The 18745-nt window shown below is 35.2% G+C and overlaps 1 protein-coding gene across 1 annotated transcript in view; it reads right to left on the bottom strand.

Moving 5' to 3' along the window:
• The window catches only part of UBXN7 (UBX domain protein 7), a 54078-nt gene that overhangs the window by 9262 nt on the left and 26071 nt on the right, over nt 1–18745 (bottom strand). Inside the window, exons 4-10 of the mRNA XM_054575139.1 lie at nt 17629–17694; nt 16046–16158; nt 9475–9621; nt 8176–8266; nt 7199–7326; nt 318–711; nt 98–177 (exon numbers count right to left, since the gene is read on the bottom strand). Of these exons, the coding sequence (XP_054431114.1) occupies nt 98–177; nt 318–711; nt 7199–7326; nt 8176–8266; nt 9475–9621; nt 16046–16158; nt 17629–17694 (1019 nt within the window). The remainder of the gene's footprint in view (nt 1–97; nt 178–317; nt 712–7198; nt 7327–8175; nt 8267–9474; nt 9622–16045; nt 16159–17628; nt 17695–18745) is intronic.

Raw genomic sequence — 18745 nt, 5'->3', positions numbered from 1 at the left:
TGAATACCTAATACTTATTTCAAAGAATCATCAAGTCAATTACACCAATTAACTGGTTTGCTCCTTCAAGCAAGTGTTCCCAATTAGATATACTCACTAGCAATTTAGCTTGCTCTGGAAGAGTGATCTGTTCCCTTTTTCCATCTGGATACCGCAACATCAGCTGTGCTTTTGGTCCTAGGGTAAAAAAAACAAAACAAACAAACAAATAACAGCAGCAAAAAAAACAGAGGCTTAAAAGACTAATTTAAACAAATAAATACATCCCTTCAGTAATATTCAAGTTTCAAGTACAGTAAGTCTAGAACATAACTCACCATTTATGTCTGTGCCCTCTACTAGTCCATCTGATTTTTCAGGTGACATCTCCAATATTTCTGAATCCATGGCTGGCAATCCTTGGTGGTTTGTGGTTGTTCCAGGCTCAGTTCTGACTGGGGGCTCAGTCAGCAGCCTTCTGTTCTCCTCTTTTCTATGCCCCAAATCTTTGTGGGGAGACTTTCTGGACTTGGCAAGATTCTCTATTTCCTCTTCTTCATCAGAGCCACAAACAGATATGAATTCCTCACTGCCAGAAAAAAGTTCAGATTCAGATTCTTCATCTGAGCGGCTATCCTGTTTTGTCTGTGATGAATCAAAATGTGTCTCTTGCAAGGAGGCTCTGATGGCAGCTTCTAGCTGGCTGTCTTCACTTGCATCTATAAGGCTCTCCTGCAAGACGCAGTCATAAAACATGGGTGGAAAGAAAAAGAAAACAGTTAAACCAAAAAATAGATAGCCAAGTCAAATAGGGCCTAAGAAATATGTTAGTCAGCTTGCCAGTATTATTTTCTACTAAATTTTCTACTAGTTGAGGGCAATGACTTTGTCTTACACAACCAAATTGGAATGGATAGTTTAAAAACAAAAATAAAAACCATCATACCAGCTGGCATAATGATGTTGCAAGCACAGGGGAGTTTTCTGCATCAAAATGAGTAAAATTAAGAAAATAGTTTATTGCCTGCCCAGAAAAAGACAAGAATTAAGGTTTTAAATATAAAGCCAAAAAATGACTATGCAAAGAGCATGTATACCTTGCTCACCGTTATATTCTTCAATTAGCATTGTTTGCCACAGAGATGAATAAATAACTCATTGCCCTGGCTGGTGTGGCTCAGTGGATTGAGTGCCGGACTGCGAAGCAAAGGATTGCCAGTTCGATTCCCAGTCAGGGCACATGCCTGGGTTGTGGGCCAGGTCCCCAGCTAGGCGGGCATGAGAGGCAACCATACATCAATGTTTCTCTCCCACTCTCCCTCCCTTCCCCTCTCTCTGACAATAAATAAATAAAATCTTTTTTAAAAAAATGAAGGCAAATGGCTTTAAACAAACAAATAAATAACTCCGTAATTATCATTTTGGAAAAAAAAAAAAAAAACACCAACAGATCTCTTACTTTTAAAACACCATACAATAAATTGGGAAAAACAACAACTATATTTTCCCAAGCTTACTTACAATAAGATTTTCATTGTGATCATGAGAAATGCAAATGTAATAGTTTCTTTTTTGATAAAGTTCTAAAGCCACAGATTTCATTAAACTTACTGAATCACAAAATATGGGTTGTTTGCGAAAACAATCTTGAGAAAGAAGAACAAGATTGAAGGTGTCAGACTCCCTTATTTCAAACTGTTTTACAAAGCTATAGCAATTAAACAATATGGTGCTGGAATAAAAACAGACACAGAACAAGGGAACAGAACAGAGACCCAAGAAATAAACCCATGCTTATATGGTCAATTAATCTACAGTCAAAGGAGGCAAGAACACATTAGTGGGGAAAAGATAGTCTCTTCAATAAATGGTGTTGGGAAAATTGGATATCCACATGCCAGAAAACAAAACAAGCCCACTTTCTTGCACCACATACAGGAATAACCTCAAAATGGATTAAAAACTTAAATGTAAGGCCTGATAACATCTGATAAGGGGTTAATATCCAAAATATATAAAGAACTCATACAACTCAACATCAAAAACACAAATAATCCTATTAAAAAATGGGCAGAAAACCTGAATAGGCAGGCATCTCTCCAACGAATGCAAAAAGATGCTCAACATCACTAATCATCAGGAAAATGCAAATCAAAGCCACAAAGAGATATCACCTCACACTGTTAGAATGGCTTCATCAAAAAGACAATAAAGAACAAGTGTTGGGAAAGATATGAAGAAAAGGGAATCTCAGTGTTCTGCTGGTAGGATTATAAACTAGTGCAACTACTATGAAAAACAGTCTGGCAGTTTGTCAAAAAAATTAAAAATAGAACTACCATGTAACCCAGCAATTCAACTTATGGGTATTCATCAAAAAACAAACAAATAAAAAAACAAAATGCTAATTTGAAAAGATATCTATATCTATAGATATAGATATCTATATATATGCATCCTATTTCACTGCAGCATTGTTTATAATAGCCAAGATATGGAAATAATCTATGTGTCCATCAACAGATGAATGGATAAAGAAAATGTGGTACATACATACAATGGAATCCTACTCAGCCACAAAAAAGAATAAAATCTTGTCATTTGTGGCGTGGATGGACCTAGAAAGTATTATGCTAAGTAAAATACGTCAGTAGGAGACAGATGGAATCTGATTTCGCTTACGTGTATAATCTAAAAAAACAAAAAACAAATAAAACTAAGCAGAAACAAACTCACAGACACAGAGAACAAACCAGCAGTTGCCAGGGGGGAATTGGGTGAGGTATTGGGCAAAAATTAATAAGTACAAACTTCCACTTATAAAATAAGTCATAGGTATGTGATATATAGTACAGGGAATATAATCAATAATTTGTAATAATGATATATGATGACAGTAGACTTACTGTGGTGATCACTTCATAAGGTATATAAATGTTAAATTAGGATGTTGTAAACCTGAAACTAATGATGTAGGTCAACTATAATTTTAAAATTAAAAAACAATAAAATAAAAACTAAACTTAAAAAGAAGCACTGTTTGAGTGGGAATTGAGATTCTAACTTTAAAAAAACTATCCAAAAAGAATCTGTAAGATAACCAAAAGCTGAACACCAGATATCTCATGATATTAAATAATTAGTATTAATTTTTAAAGGGCGTGTTAATGGTATTGTGATTGTGTTTTAAAAAAGAGCCTTGCCTGGGCTGGTGTGGCTCAGTTGGTTGGAGCATTATCTGGTAAACCGAAAGGTGGGTTTGATTCCCAGTCTGGGCATGTACAAGAGGCAACGAACTGATATTTCTCTCACATCGTGTTCTCTTCCTCTCTTTCTCCCTCCCTTCTTCTCAAAGCATGTCCTCAGGTGAGGAAAAAACAGTAATGAAAAAAGTAAAAAGAGCCTGTGTCTACAGAGAACAGGCTGACAGCTGTCAGAGAAGAGGCGGTTTGGGGGCTGTGTGAAAAAGGTAAAGGGATCAAGTTAAAAAAAACAACAACTCATAGACACAGACAATAGCATGGTGATTACCAGAGGGAAAGGGGGATGGGGTAAGGTAGAAGAGGGTAAAGGGGGGATAAACAGTGATGGAAAGAGGCTCAGGGGGGTGAACACACAACACAATATACAGATCATGTATTACAGAATGGTACCCTTGAAATCTGTATTAACTAATGTCACCCCAATAAATTTAATAATTAAAAATAAATAAAACTTTTACTTGAAGGTCTTAAAAAAAAAAAAGAGACTTTATCTTTTGAAGATACATGCCAAAGTACAATGAGTGAAACCACAAAGTCTGAGATTTGCTACAAAATAATGTGAACAAGATGGGATAGAGATAAAACAAGACTGGCCACTTGCTGATTATTACCAAAATGAATTAATGGATACATAGAGGTTCAATAAGTTCCTTGTAGTTCTGAGTATCTTTAAAATTTTCCAAAATAAAAAGGTAAAACATGTGTGAGCTGCAAACAAAAAACAAGAACAAAAAAACTAAAGGAATCTCATTTTGGCTTTCACTATCTGCCAACACTATAGCAAGATACAAAGTTAAGGTTAATTTATATCACACACACATATATACACAGAGCACATACATGTGGCCATATGACCTGCAATGGCTTAGGTGGACTGCAGGTTTATAACAATGACATTGCACAGCACATCGCTTGATTTTAAAGATTGTCACCATGGCAGACACTGCTGGCCTCCGATCCAATATCCATTCTCCTGATTCCTTACTTACAGAATCCTAATAATGTCTATAAAAGAAAACATGTTAGGCTTAAAAAATCCATTTATCAGTTTCCCTTGCAGTTACAAAAAAAGTGTGGTTACAGAGCTAAAGCAGCACTTACAGAGGAAGTATAGAATTAAATGCCTATGTTAGAAAAAAAATGGTCTCAATTAATCCTTAAGTTTCTATATTAAATAAAAAAGTACCCACACAGAATAACAAAATAAAATTAAACCCAACTACAAAGAGGAAAAAAGAGAAAAGACAGAAATCAATCAATGATGTAGAAAACAGAAGAAAAATCAATGAAACCAAAAGCTTTTACATTAATAAAACTGATAGGCCTCTAGAGCCAGGCTGTCAGAAAAAGAGAAGCCACAAATTACTAGAACAGGATTGAGAGAGGGGACATCACTACAGACACTACAAGGAATTACAAGGAAATATAATCAACAAGTTTAGGTAAAATGGACAAATCCTTAGAAAGACACAATCTACTAAAGTTCACTAAATTGGAAATACAAATCTGAGTAGTCCTATATCTATTAATGAAATTGAATTTGTAGTTTATAACCTCCCACAAAGAAAACTCTACGCCTAGATTGATTTTCACTGGGGTATGTTATCAAATATTACGGAAGAAATAATGTCAGTTCTACCCAAACTCTTCCCGAAAACACAAAAAGAAACTCTTCCCAATTCACTGTGAGGCCAACATAACCTGATAGCAAAACCAGGCAAAGAATTACAAGGAAAACAAACAAACAAACAAATTACAAACAATTTCTTTCATGAACATTGACACAAAAATTCTTGATGGGATTTTAGCAACTCAAACTCAGTAATATATTAAGTAGTAATGTATCTGTTTTAGCAGTAATGAAAAGTAGGTTTAACATTAAAAAACCAACCAATGGAGTTCACTAAAAATAGAAAATCATATGATTATCTCAATAGCTGTGAAAAGCCACGGGACAAAATCCCCTTAAAATAAACTCAGCAAACTAGGAACAAAAGGAACTTCCCTGACCTTGGAAAGTGTATCTACAAGAAACACAAAGCTAGGATCAAATTTAATGGTGAGAGACAATACGTTCACCTCAGCACTAGAAGCAAGGATGTCTAATAGCTCACTACTTCTATTTAACTTTGTGCTTGAGGTCCTAACTAAGAAAAAAATAAAAGGTAAGAGATTGGAAAGGAAGACACAAAATAAGTCTATTTGTGGACAATATGACTGTTCGTATAGAAAATTCAAAAGTATCTACAAAAAAGCAACTGGGACAAGTGAGTTTAGCAAGGTTGCAGGCTAGAAGGTCAATATATAAAAACTACAAAATATTGCTGAGAAAAATTAAAGGCTAACATAAATGAAATATACTATATGCCATGTTGACAGATCAGCAGGCTCATTGTTAGGATGTCATTTCTCTCCAAAATGATCCACTCAGTCAATGCAATTCCAATCAGAGTCCTAGCAGCTTTCTTTGCAGAAAGTGACAAGCTGATTCTAAAACTTATATACGCAAAGGACCTGAAAAAAAACAACTACAAAGCTGAAGGACTTAATCATGAGATTTCCATACTTATTATAAAACTATAGTAATCATTAAGACAGTGAAATACTGGTGTAAAGTAAGGTGCATCAATCACTAGAAAGAATAGAGTCTATAAACCCATGCATATATGATCAATTTCTGACAAAGGTACAAATGCAATTTAATGGGGAAGTGATAACCTCTCCACAATGATGATGGAACAATTGCATACCCATAGGCAAACAAACAGGAAAACCAAGCTAGACCCTACCCTAACACCATATACACAAATTAATTCAAACAGGATCACTGACTTAAGAGCTAAAACTATAAAAAGAGATTTATTAGATAAGATTTTTAAAAGCACAATACAAGAACAATGTTTTAGTTCTGCACTTTTGTGTTCACCTAAATAAAACTGCTCTGCGTAATGAGAGGAGAAAATTCCACACCACCCCTTGGCAAGCATCCACAGCCTTTCCTTAAATGTCCACATTATTCTAAGTGATTACTTAAGTAACTGTTTTATCACTGCACGATATGCACTGTTAAAGTCTTACTTTCTAAATTAGTTTTATCTTCATTGCCAGTTAAACCCTAATAGCTCATATAACCAATGTGAAATTCTGGTATCTCTGTAGGGTCTCTTGCAATTAATCTTCATATCAGTTCAACTAGGTATGCTTAAAAATAGCATACTACAGAAATTAAGTATAAAAATAATCTCTGGATGCCCTGACTGGTGTGGCTCAGGAAGCTGGGGGCATTGTCCTGCAAACTAAAAGTCTCCAGGTCAATTCCCAGTCAGGGCACAAGCCTGGGTTGCACAGTTGGGGGCATATGAGAGGCAACTGATCACTGTGGTTCTCTCCCTCTCTTTCTCCCTTCCTTCCCCTTCCCCTAAAAATAAATACATAAAAGCAAGAGGAGGGAGGGAGGAAGGGAGGGAGGGAGGGGAAATACTCTCTGGGTGGTTCAGAGAGCCAGGCCCTAAAGCTATATATCAGTAATAATGACCAACTATACCATCAGAGTTTTCTAGCAAAATGCTATTTTTTACTGCTCCTTAGACCCAGACACCCCAGCAATGCTGCCCTCAAAAGAGGTGGATTCCTCACTGGGGCTTGCCAAATCAGTTCTCACTGCTACATATTCACATTGTTTATTTCTAAACTCAGATCTTAGGTCACATGCCTATACCCTAGCTGCAAGGCAGACTGGGAATATGAATCTTACGATTTCACTGAAAAGGCAAAACCCGCATGTGGGAAATTAATCAAATTGTAAAAAAAGGCACCTAAGATGTTATACAGCCACAAATTATAACTGTCCAATGCTTACATTATTATCTTTACCATCTTAGGCTCAAACATATTATACAAGATATCTACATACAATTACACTTAATCACCCATTTTCACTTCTTAGTCATACTTACTGAACGGGCACATTTTTTGGGGGGACTGTTAGAAAGTCCATCCAGTTGCCCATGTTCACCCAGAAATCCCGTCACTTGGTCCAAGAAAGAAGAAACATCTAACTGGTGCCACTCTACTAGCTTCTGACCTAAAAATTAAAAACCAGGATATATAAATATAATGAAATCAATACACCGCAACATTCTCTTTTAAGTATTACTTTAAATATTTGTATAATTAAAATTTTGGGAACACAGATCCCCATCCCTCACCAGTTTAAGTTACAGAACATTTCCATAACCTAAAGAATACATTAATTATAGCCCACCTAAGATTCCCAGCCATGAGGCAACTTCTTTATTTGCTGGTATCACTTATTGCCATTTAGGAAGAAGAGATTCAAACCAAGCAAAATCTTAATAAAACTCAATTCATTAATAATAAAACCAGCTCTATACTCTGTTCTCTGGTGGGTTTACAGCGAGTACCTGAACATTCTTAATATTTTAATAATACAAAACCTAAGGGGATCCCTTATAATATGACAAGAAAAAGTTGTTTTTTTGAAAGAACAGAACTATAAAATATAAAATACTATCATCTCTGTAGGGTCTCTTGCAATTAATCTTCATATCAGTTCAAATAGGTATGCTTAAAAATAGCATACTACAGAAATTAAGTATAAAAATAATCTCTGGGTGCCCTGACTGGTGTGGCTCAGGAAGCTGGCGGCATTGTCCTGCAAACCGAAAGTCTCCAGGTCAATTCCCAGTCAGGGCACAAGCCTGGGTTGCACAGTTGGGGGCATGTCAGAAACAGACTCCCTAACACATTTCAATAGATGTTTAAGTGATTCTAAAGGGCATCAATAAAAACTCTTCACCTAAATTATTACAAAGAATTCTGAAACAGGATCCAGGCAAATATTAAAGATAATTATTTAGGTAACTGAAAAATAAGTCATAGGTCAAATGCTATAAGCTAATATAAATCTTACCTGTCCGTGGATCTAAGATGGAAACATAGGGGAAATCCCCTAGCTTATAAAACTGTATATATCTCTGACCTTCCTCACTGTCATGATAAACCTGTTAAATCATTGATATAAAAAAGAAAAGTCAACCTCTAAAAAAAGTACCAATTACATCCTTGCTATCAACAATTATTTCTCCAAATATAACTTTGGTATATGTTAGGATCTCATTCCTACATTAAGGAGAAAATGAAGGTCATCTGGTGTAAACTCCCTCAACTTCCTGCCCTCGGTTCCTCTGAAAACTTGTATATGAATCCATTTTTCCTCTATTCCCAGTTCAGAAGAGATACTGCTCTTTCTAATCAAGTTATTATACATCTTAATAAGTCACAACATATTAAGATGATTATCTTCAGTGGCACAGATGTTAACAGTTGCAAAATAAAAAGTTACTATTCAGAAAAGATAATACTCAATTTAGGACTGTAAAACATGAAGAAGTAAATTAAAAACATTAACAGCATTATCTTACAGTGAGAAAAAAATTAAATTCATTCAGACATTTTTATTTTCTAAAATTTTTCATAAAATAAAAATTTGAGCAAGACTCTCTAATCTTAGCTTGGTAATTTATATAAAAAGAAAGTAGAGCGACCATGACTAAGTGATAAGCCTAAGTACATATAGTTAAAAAGTATCAAATTCAGGCTAATATCCAAGTCTTAGTCAAATGTTTTTCCATTACTCAGGATCTACATTTGCACTGTCAATTATAGTAGCCACTATAAAATGTGCCATTGAAGTACTTGAATTATGGCTATTCTGAACTGAATAAGTATATACGCACCAGATCTTGAAGACTTAACATATAAACAAAAAAAATCAAAACATCTCAATATTTTAATATTAGTTTTATATTATAGATTTTTAAATATATTAAAATTAATCTCACCTGTTTCTTTTAACCTTTTTTAATGTGGCTAGTAGAAAACTTTTAATTATATATGTGGTTCACCTTATACTCCTATTGAGTGGTACAGCTCTACACTTTAACAACATATTTAAGATCTTCCGAGATATGAATGTTAAATGGTTACATAGCTTGGTTCTTTCTTCCCCTCTTCCCTTGAGAGTTCTTCACTGCAGCCCTAATTTTCCTTTGTCCTTACTATTTCAGCCATTACAGGTGGTTTTACTTTTTAATATGCTGTAATTTAACTCAGTTATTAATTTTTTCCAGTTTATAGCTGAATTCCTCCTTCTCAACATTCCATATTACAAAAGTAAAATACTACTAAAACTTTGATTAACTCTCCTCACCTGCCAGAAAATGAAATGTTCCCGGATAATATTCTTCACAGCTTCATTGCTCCATACATCACGGTTGAGGCACTGGCATGCAAAGTCTTGTACATTTTGAATGTTTATCATCAGCCACTTATTCTGCATCTGGCCACACTCTTTGGCCTGTAAGAGTAAAGTTACACAACACTTGTTAGAAATAATTTCTACTTGGTGATTGATATGATTCAGAGTTCAGAAACTGTCATCTTTTCATTTAAATACTACTAAGTTTTTTTTCTCAAGTACAATATCTAGAGTTTTTGGTATCTATACATTATTTACATTAATTTGCTTGGGTATATATAATTATACTACCCACTTTCAAGCATTTTTCAAATTTAAAGAAACTGTTAAAGTTATAATGGCTAGATTTTTACTGTACATTTAAACATCTGAAACATAATTATAAAAACTTAAGGTCAACAAGTCACATAATCATATCACTTGTCTCTTTCAATCCTTACCCAAAACTATAACATCTCCTTTTTAATAGATATAACCAGTATGTGTATATTATTTTCTTTTATTTTCTTCACCATCGTATCGATCCACATTTCCAAATATCATATTCATCTCAATTATTAGGCATGTGCTATTTTATAGAATCACCCTAAACATTTCTGTAAAAGCTGATGAGGGTATTTTCTCTTAGGGTTATTTTCCTAGGAATGAATGTTATCAGAATGATCTTTAAAAGACTGCCCAATTTATAGCACAAATATTAATCACGAGTGTGTATTTTTTTCTTAATAGTTCCTCATCACCATAAAAACCTAAAAATGTTGTTGAATACAAAAGATTGGCAGAAAAGCAAATGAGCAAATGCTTCCTTAAACCTCTGCATAGGAACAATGAAGTGAAAGCCCTGGGTTTGAGTAATTTTATCTTTGAACAATATTCTTTTTCCTGTAAGTTTGATAGAGGAAAATCTTAGGAATGAATTAACTCATTCATTTTGGAAGTAGTGGACAATGTAAGACTATATTCTGCTTTAAAAAGATTTGCACAGTCTTACAGATACCATTATCATATTTTGTATAAATCCCGCAGAGAAAATCACTTTCTCATATTCACTGTTGATCCCACAGGTTCCGAGCTCAGAAAGGAAGTATCTCTGTATTGAGCTAGAAAGCTGTATTTAACTGGTCAAAAAGCTTATTTTAAATGATACAAATAAAATAAAATTACTCCTTGCTCCTTAGAAGTATCAGTGTTCAACTTCCTTACCTAGAGCATGCACAAGGATTTAATAAATGGGTGATAAATGAGTAACTGTACTGCCTTAACTGAAGAAAAAGTATTTGGGAATAAAGATAAAAATTAACACACATTTCTAAAAAACAGACTGGAGAGTACTTATCCCTGTAACAGGGTAAATTTACATGAGTCTGCTTAAACTACAGCACTGACAAGAAAAAAATTAAGTCCAGAGTTTAAAAATGATGGGAGAGTCATTTGCTTTGCCTTTAAAAATTCATTTATTCACATTTATACTTTCATTAATTCAGATTCATTTTTTCAACAAATACTGATTGAGTACCCACCATGTTGCAGGTACAGGTATAGATACTGGAATTACAGCAGTTACAAAACACAAAACTACCTGCCTTCATGAAGCATACACTGGGAAGAAACCTTGTATCAATCAGTACAAGAAACTGAAGATGCTGTTAAAAAATTACTGCTAGAAGGAAGGGCCCAAAGAAGACATGAATTTTATGCAAAGCAACAATATTTGGAGGGACTATAAGAGAGTCTTACACAATCTCACTAAGTATACTAATTATGTTAGTCGAGGACTAGAGGTAAGAGTGGGCCATGGGACAGATGATGAACCTTCCCTCTTGGAATCTATTAGGTTGTTCTGAATCAACATTTAAAAGCCATTCATTATAGGGAGATCCAAGGACAAGTGTGGCTGCACCAAATACAGAGGTATATGATATGGCTTATATGTGACAAGGGGGAAACAATGGGAGACTAACAATTCTCCCAGTCCCAGACAGACCACTGAAGTAAGAAAATAAAAGATACAGAGGAAAAAAAATTTGTTTCCGTAATAAATACATATGCATAAAGTCAAGAAGGAAATATAATAGGAAGACTTTTTTTTCTCCCTTTTGCAAAAGCAAGCTTTATTTTTTATTCTTATGAGATGGCAAGGTAAGATTAATTTTTCCTAACAATTCCACTAAAAGTCACAGTGTTGTTGAGGTACTGATACACGCAGTTGTCAAAAGAATCAGTATCATGTTTTACAGCAACAAATACAGGCTTCACAAGCGCAACTTTTTTTCCTCAAAAATGTTTTACTGTTTAGGTTTGTCTGCTTTTAACTGGTATGCATGTCTAACTCCCATATTATTTCTCTGGATTTCCAGTTAGATTGAGCTAAAGCCAATTCTCCTGTCTCTGAAGTTACAAGGCTCCTCTCTTGCTACTGTTGAATTGTTTGTTCCAGGTGATTTCTCCACAATTTCGTTGTCATTCCAGGTTGTTCCTGGGAGGTCAGTGTGACGTCCACTCACTCTTCCGCCATCTTGATTCTCCCCTGAACACTACTTTTTAATGAAAATTATGATTGTACTATTTTTCTTTACTAGTTTTCTATTTTTATTGTTTGCCAAATGTGAAAAAAACTACATACAAGCTATATGTAAAGTTTATTTAGAGAAAGTTTATCTTATATATTTTATTATTGAATTGGTTCTTTACATTTGTTTTGTTTTTTTTAAAGGTTTTACTTATTTACTTTTAGAGGGGAAGGGAGGGGGAGAGGGAAATATCAATGTGTGGTTGTCTCTTGTGTGCCCCCTACTGGGGACCTGGCCCGCAACCCAGGCATGTGCCCCTGACTGGGAATAGAAGCAGAGGCCCTTTGGTTTGCAGGCCAGCACTCAGTCCACTGAGCCACACCAGCCAGGGCTACAGTATTTATAAAAGTATGGCTCAGATCTACAAAAATACCTAAAATATTTTTACTTGCATTTACAGCAGGACTTTTGAAATTATCGAAGTATTATTAAGTAATTAGGACTAGGTACATGTGTAATTAAATGGCAACAAATAAATATCAATTTCTTATGAAAACAGGGACCATTATGAAAATTGTTCTGATTCTTTCTGTACAATATACCCCAGATTATGCCATTCAATCATTTAATGAAGATTTAATGAGGGTCAATTATGTGCCTAAAATTCTTCTAGGCATTGACTACAACGATAAACAAAAAAGTGTGTTCATGGAACTTACAGGCTAAATATTCCCTTGCCTAGGTCAGATCATTCAATCTAACTGGCTCACTCAGTTCCAGCTATACTGATTTTCCTGGCTGGACCAGAAATATACCCTAGTTCCTTCCAACATCAGTACCTTACTATCTGCTCTACTCCGAGATGTTCCTATGGTTTACATTCCTTCACTTCAGGTTTCTACTCAAATCTTATCCTTTCATAATCTTTCTTCCCTGATCCTCCTATCTAAAAATAGTCCTCTCTCCTCATAATTACAAACCTATGTGAAACCTAGTCAATCAACCCTGCTTTTAATTTTGCTTGTAAGTAAGTACACGTGCACCTTAGTGGCTCTAAACAAAAAATTGCCCTTTCTCTTTCCCTTATTCTCTTTTCTCCCACCACTTACTGTAACCTAAAATTACACCCTGTCTCTCTCTCTATATATATACATACACACACGTGAAAACATACACTACATAACATATATATACACTACATATATTTTTACATATACTTGTTTATAGTCTGTTTCTCCCTCTTGATTATAAACTCTTTGATGGCATCGATTTCGTATAATTTGTTTACCACTATCTCCCTGTAGCAGAAACTGCATACAGGTACCAATTACCCATTTTCCTCTTTTCCCTCTTGTTAACAGAACCTCCAATTTTTAGCTAGGCACCTGGATTTCCTAAGGTCCCTTGTAGCTAGGTGTAGCCATATTGCCAAATTCTGGACAATGGGATATGAGCAGAAGTGATGTGTACAATTTCTAGGTTGTGCCTTTAAAGGGAAAAGGTGTACCCTTCTCAGCCCCCTCCCTCCTTCAGGTTGACTGGAAAGCAAGTATGTGGTAAGCCACCTTGAATCGTGTGGACAAAGGCAAGCAAGACCTAGAAAATAGAAGAAGAAGAAAAAAAAACCCATTGCATTGCTAATAACTTCACAGAGCAGAGCCATCCTAACAACCTGGACTTCTATCTTGTTTAAGCTGTTTGTTTTCTTCCTGATCTCTCTCACATGCACTAATCACATATAATACCACCTAGAAAAAGGTCTTGCAAAAGAAGGCCTAGATAAATATTTTTAAAAGATTTTATTATTTATTTTCAGAGAGAGAGAAAAAGAGAGAGAATGAGAGGGTAGGAAACGGGGATCAGCTGCCTCTCGCATGCCCGAAGTGGAGACCTGGCCCGTAACCCAGGCATGTGCCCTGACCAGGAATCAAACCAGTGACTTTTTGGATCGCAGGCCATCACTGAGCCACATCAGCCATGGCAGGCCTCAATAAATATTAAATTTACAAGTAAATTAATCAACCCTTCCAGAACCCTTGAGTACGGTTTACCTCTAGTTACACTAAGAAAGTCAAATTCCTAAACCTGTAAAACTATGGCTCAGATCTACATCTAATACTGAGCCTAAACCTTTGGGCCCTGGCTGAGCAATAAAAAAGTGTCCCTATAATTTTTAACATTTGCCTCTCTAAACTACAATGACTTAATTTTGCATATTACCTCTCTAATTTATGTAAAACTAATGGATATATCATTGGTTATAATGAAATGCCTACTTTTTCTGGGAGTATTAATGTCATTTAAAGACTCGTAAATGATAAATTTTAGTATTAGTAAAAACATTAATAGATTGTTGCAAGCAATACAGGTCATAAAATACAAAGTAAAAAAGGTAATGTAACTTTAAAAAAAAATGAATCAAAATGCAGACAACAATATCAAAAAAGATTCACGTTTTTCCTCAAATGAACAAGCAGCAGAGTAAGGGCTTTTTATGAGTGACCATATTAAATCAAGCTCAGTTATTTCATTTAAGCCCTACAGCAACTCAAAAGCTAATGAAAATGAAAAACATGTCAAAACAAACTCAGATCATTTTTGTCTATCATACTGCTACTCTTCTCTCTCAGTGGCTGTATTACCACCAGAACATGTGAAAGGATAGGCAGACAGACTGCCTGGAACACTGGAAGAAATTAAGTGGCTCCCGTGTTAAAATCACAAGGAAAAGACGAAGAAAACTGAGGAGACATCTAACCTGGTATCTTTTGAGCTGATAAATGAACACCAAAGACACCCTCAACTCTAGGCTTATTTACATAACAAAAAGAAACCCTTGTTTGGTCAAATAACCAATATTTGGATTTTCTGTTACATGCAGCCCAACCCTTTCAGGTTTTACAATCCAGAAAATTGTAAACAATCATAATTCACTTTCCAATATGTAGCAGAAGCTACTAACATCATTTTTGTGGTTATTGTTTAGCCTGCTTTATCCTAACAGATAAGACTTATGTGAAATTTATGTGATTTACATCTATTGAAACGCCATTCTGATTCAAAACAGCATTAACATTCAATACACACAAGCAAGGTGTTTGAACGCAACAGAAGAATGGTAAAAATCCAAACTAAACTCAGTCATTTAACAAATACTAGGTCCTATTAATGCCAGAGACTGGGTCCTAAGGTTTACCAAAGGAAATAGAAGCATGTTCCCCCTGCCCTTATTAACCTTACAATTAAGTAGATAATCAGACAAACCTGCATTAGCCAAGTTAAAGCCAAGAACTGAATGAGAACGTATTCTGTAACTACAGAGCTATTGTTTTATTTTTTTTAAATCCTCACCCGAGGAAATGTTCATTGATTTTTAGAGAGAAAGGAAGGGAGACAGGAAGAGAGGGAGAGATGGAAAGATCGAGAGAGAGAAACACCGACTGATTGCCTCCCATTCGTGCCCCAACCAGGATCAAACCTGCAACCTACATATGTGCCCTGACCCAGGGATCAAACCCACAACCTTTTGGTATGTGGGTCAATGCTCCAATCAACTAAGCCATCTGGCCAGAGCAGAGATTTTGTTGTTGTTGTTGTTGTTGTTGTTGTTTTTTAAGATTCTATTTATTTAGAGAGAAGGGAAGGGAGGGAGGGAAAGAAATATCAATGTGTGATTGTCTCTCACGTGCCCCCTACTGGGGACCTGGCCCTCAACCCAGGCTTGTGCCCTGACTGGAAATCAAACTGGTGACCCTTTGGTTCACAGGTCAGCACTAAATCCACTGAGCCACACCAGCCAGGGCTAGAGAGATATTCTTTTAAAATACACTAGGAACCCCCTAGAAATGTGGGTAAAAGATACGTACAAACCTTTTAGGTATATCTCATATCACATTTTTAATTACACCAAGTCCCAATACAGTATGCCGACAACTATTTTTCCCTAAGAAAAAATATGGCATTGAAAATGCAAAAGGATTCATAGTTAAGCCTTAGAATTTCCAAGTACTTACTGTTTCAAAGCTGCCTTTATGCATCAAATCAATGGGTGGCCGGAATAGATCTGCAAGGGTAGTTAGTTTCTTATCTATGGCTCCTCCATTTCTTAATTCCTGTTCTTGCCGAACTGCAACATAAGAGGATGAGAAAGTTTCAATTAACCATAATATAAAAGGCACTAACCTCGCAATATAAAAAACATGTATCAATTTACAAGAATTGCTTAACCTCAAATGCAAATATTAAATGCTGATTCTGAAAATAATACAAAGCAAGGTGGGGAGTGAGTCTTAAGACTTGGTGGTGGCTTTCTACCCAATGGTAAGGATAAAAGCAGAAATTTATATAGAGTCACACAATCAAAATATATTTCCTTCACATAGTCGAAACTAAATTTAGCATGAGAAAGCTTTCAATTCCATTTATCTAGCTCGGAAAGTCATCCTAATTTCTAGCTGTTGTTTCTAGCTATATTTCCAATCTTTAAAGTGTCTGGCAGTGAGCAAGAATGACCACTGCTATCACCTTCTCCTGCAGGGCACAGGATTCCTTGGATGACTTGGGTCAGTTTGGGTTCCCCTTCAACACTCTCCAAAGTTACAAGACCTACCTGTGCTTCAATGAGCTCATTATAAATCAGCTACAAAATCAAACACAGTCCAAGAGTTTCTCATATATTCTCTAAACATAACTGTCCTTTCCTTTAAAATTTCATTGCTAAACCAGTACTAATTTCTCTAAAAGTGTAAGGTCAAGGTTCTCATTCTAACTTATTCCACAGAAAGATATAAACCTATTCTAAATAACTGTAGCCAAAATATTAACACTGGAGCTGCTTTGAGTGGTGTAGCTTTTTCTTCTATTTTTCAATTGCCTTACAATTAACCATTTTCATTGTGGTCTTTAAGAGACAGATACCAGGATCTTGAGGCAAATCAGTTTTTTATTTGATGATAGTATTTTAGTGCCAATTTGAAAGCTGATTAAGTTTAATAAATTACCTAATTTTTACATTATCTCCATCTCTCTTATTCTTCTATCACCAAGTAGGTTAAAACTTGGAACTATTCAGCTCTGGGGAAATTAATAATAATCACAGACTAAATTCATAATTTTACTTTTCAAAAAAATATTATTTATTGATTTTAGAGGGAGAGGAAGGTAGAAAGGAAGGAGGGAGGGGGAGAGAGAGAGATGGGTGATGGGAGAGAAACATTGCTCTGTTGCTCTACCCATGCATGCACTCACTCATTGGTTGCCTCCTGTATGTGCCCTGACCAGGGATTGAACCCACAACCTTGCTGTACCAGGACACTGCTCTAACGAACTGGGCTACGTGGCGAGGGCATAATTTTACTTTTTCAATAAGGTGAGTCCTCAAAGTAATTAGACATCATATTAATAATCTTTTCTTTTTAAGAAAAAGTATATGAAACAAACTAAGATCTTGACCCGTAGGGAAGTTATGAGTGCTTTTCCACCTTGTGGTTTTGTATGTGGGGAGAGAAGGGAAAGGAAAGAAGAGGAAGACAAAGAGAAGAGACAGAAAGAAACAGAGAAAGACATATAGAGGATAAACTGATCCATAGATACCTACTAGTTTCAGTTTGAAAATCCCGGAAACCATCAAATATTGAACGTGCAGGCCGCCGTCTTTTAGGAGCTTTAGGGCGAAAAATAGAATTGATACAAAAATTTAAAAATTAATTTTGAAACAATTTTAAAAACTTCCTTATCTATAGTAATTCTTGTTTTGAAACACTCATAGAATCACACTGGTGCTCTCCAAAAAATAAAGTATTTTAAAACCTTCAAGCCATTCATACATAATCAAACATCTTCAGCCCACCCATCTTGTTTTACAAATGAAAACATTAAGGCCCAGTTAAGGAGACTTGACAAAACCTGTGTAAAATATAGGACAAAAGAAGATTTCTAAAGGATGAATCCCTATAGAGATGAAGCTACAAATGCTGCCAATATCTAATTCAGTTTAGCCTAAGCAAGAAGCTATTTCAACTAGTGCGCTGCAAGAATTTTTAAAACATGCAATGCCTATTTAGTCAGGAGCACTGACCTCTTTTCCCTTAGATTGTCAAATAAAAAATGACAACAGCCAACAACACAACAATAGCCATCTTGTGTGAGTGAATCAAAATTATACCTATTTTATTTTTTTGTCAGCTCAGCAAAATATATTTTTTGGTGTGCTGCAGAATTTTAGTAATTAGTTTACATGTGCCAGAAAATTGCTGTATAATACTTCATAATTAAGTTCTAAACCATAATACTTTAAAATTACTGCTTAGTAAATGGATATACGTGTAAAACTATAAATACCAACATACATTTTTAATTTTGGAAGAAAAATTTTCTCCAGTTACATAATGCTTTAGTAACAGAAAAGTGAAGAGAGCCAAGGTCTTCTGATACCCCTGTACAGTGTCTATTACCCTATCCTGAAGTATTCTACAAATGAAATCTAAAAAGCAATAGCCAAAATGTTATTTTTCTGTTTGTACATGTTCTCAAACAAAAAAATCTGCCAGATCATTTATATGTATTACAATAAATAAGGACATTCAATGACTCCCAATATGAGTAACAGTCATTAAGTTGGTTTACTGCATTCCTGGCTAACATGTAATCAGAACAGTATTCCACGTTATTAATAAATGATGATTGTTAGTAAGATTAGACAGAAGTGTAAAAGT

The sequence above is a fragment of the Pteronotus mesoamericanus genome, unplaced genomic scaffold, assembly GCF_021234165.1.
Source record: "Pteronotus mesoamericanus isolate MK-2021 breed Mesoamerican mustached bat unplaced genomic scaffold, CSHL_Meso_final contig_27, whole genome shotgun sequence".
In the NCBI taxonomy this organism is placed as follows: Eukaryota; Metazoa; Chordata; class Mammalia; order Chiroptera; family Mormoopidae; genus Pteronotus; species Pteronotus mesoamericanus.
Note: the sequence above shows the minus strand (reverse complement) of the source record. Positions and strands in the feature narration are given on the sequence as shown.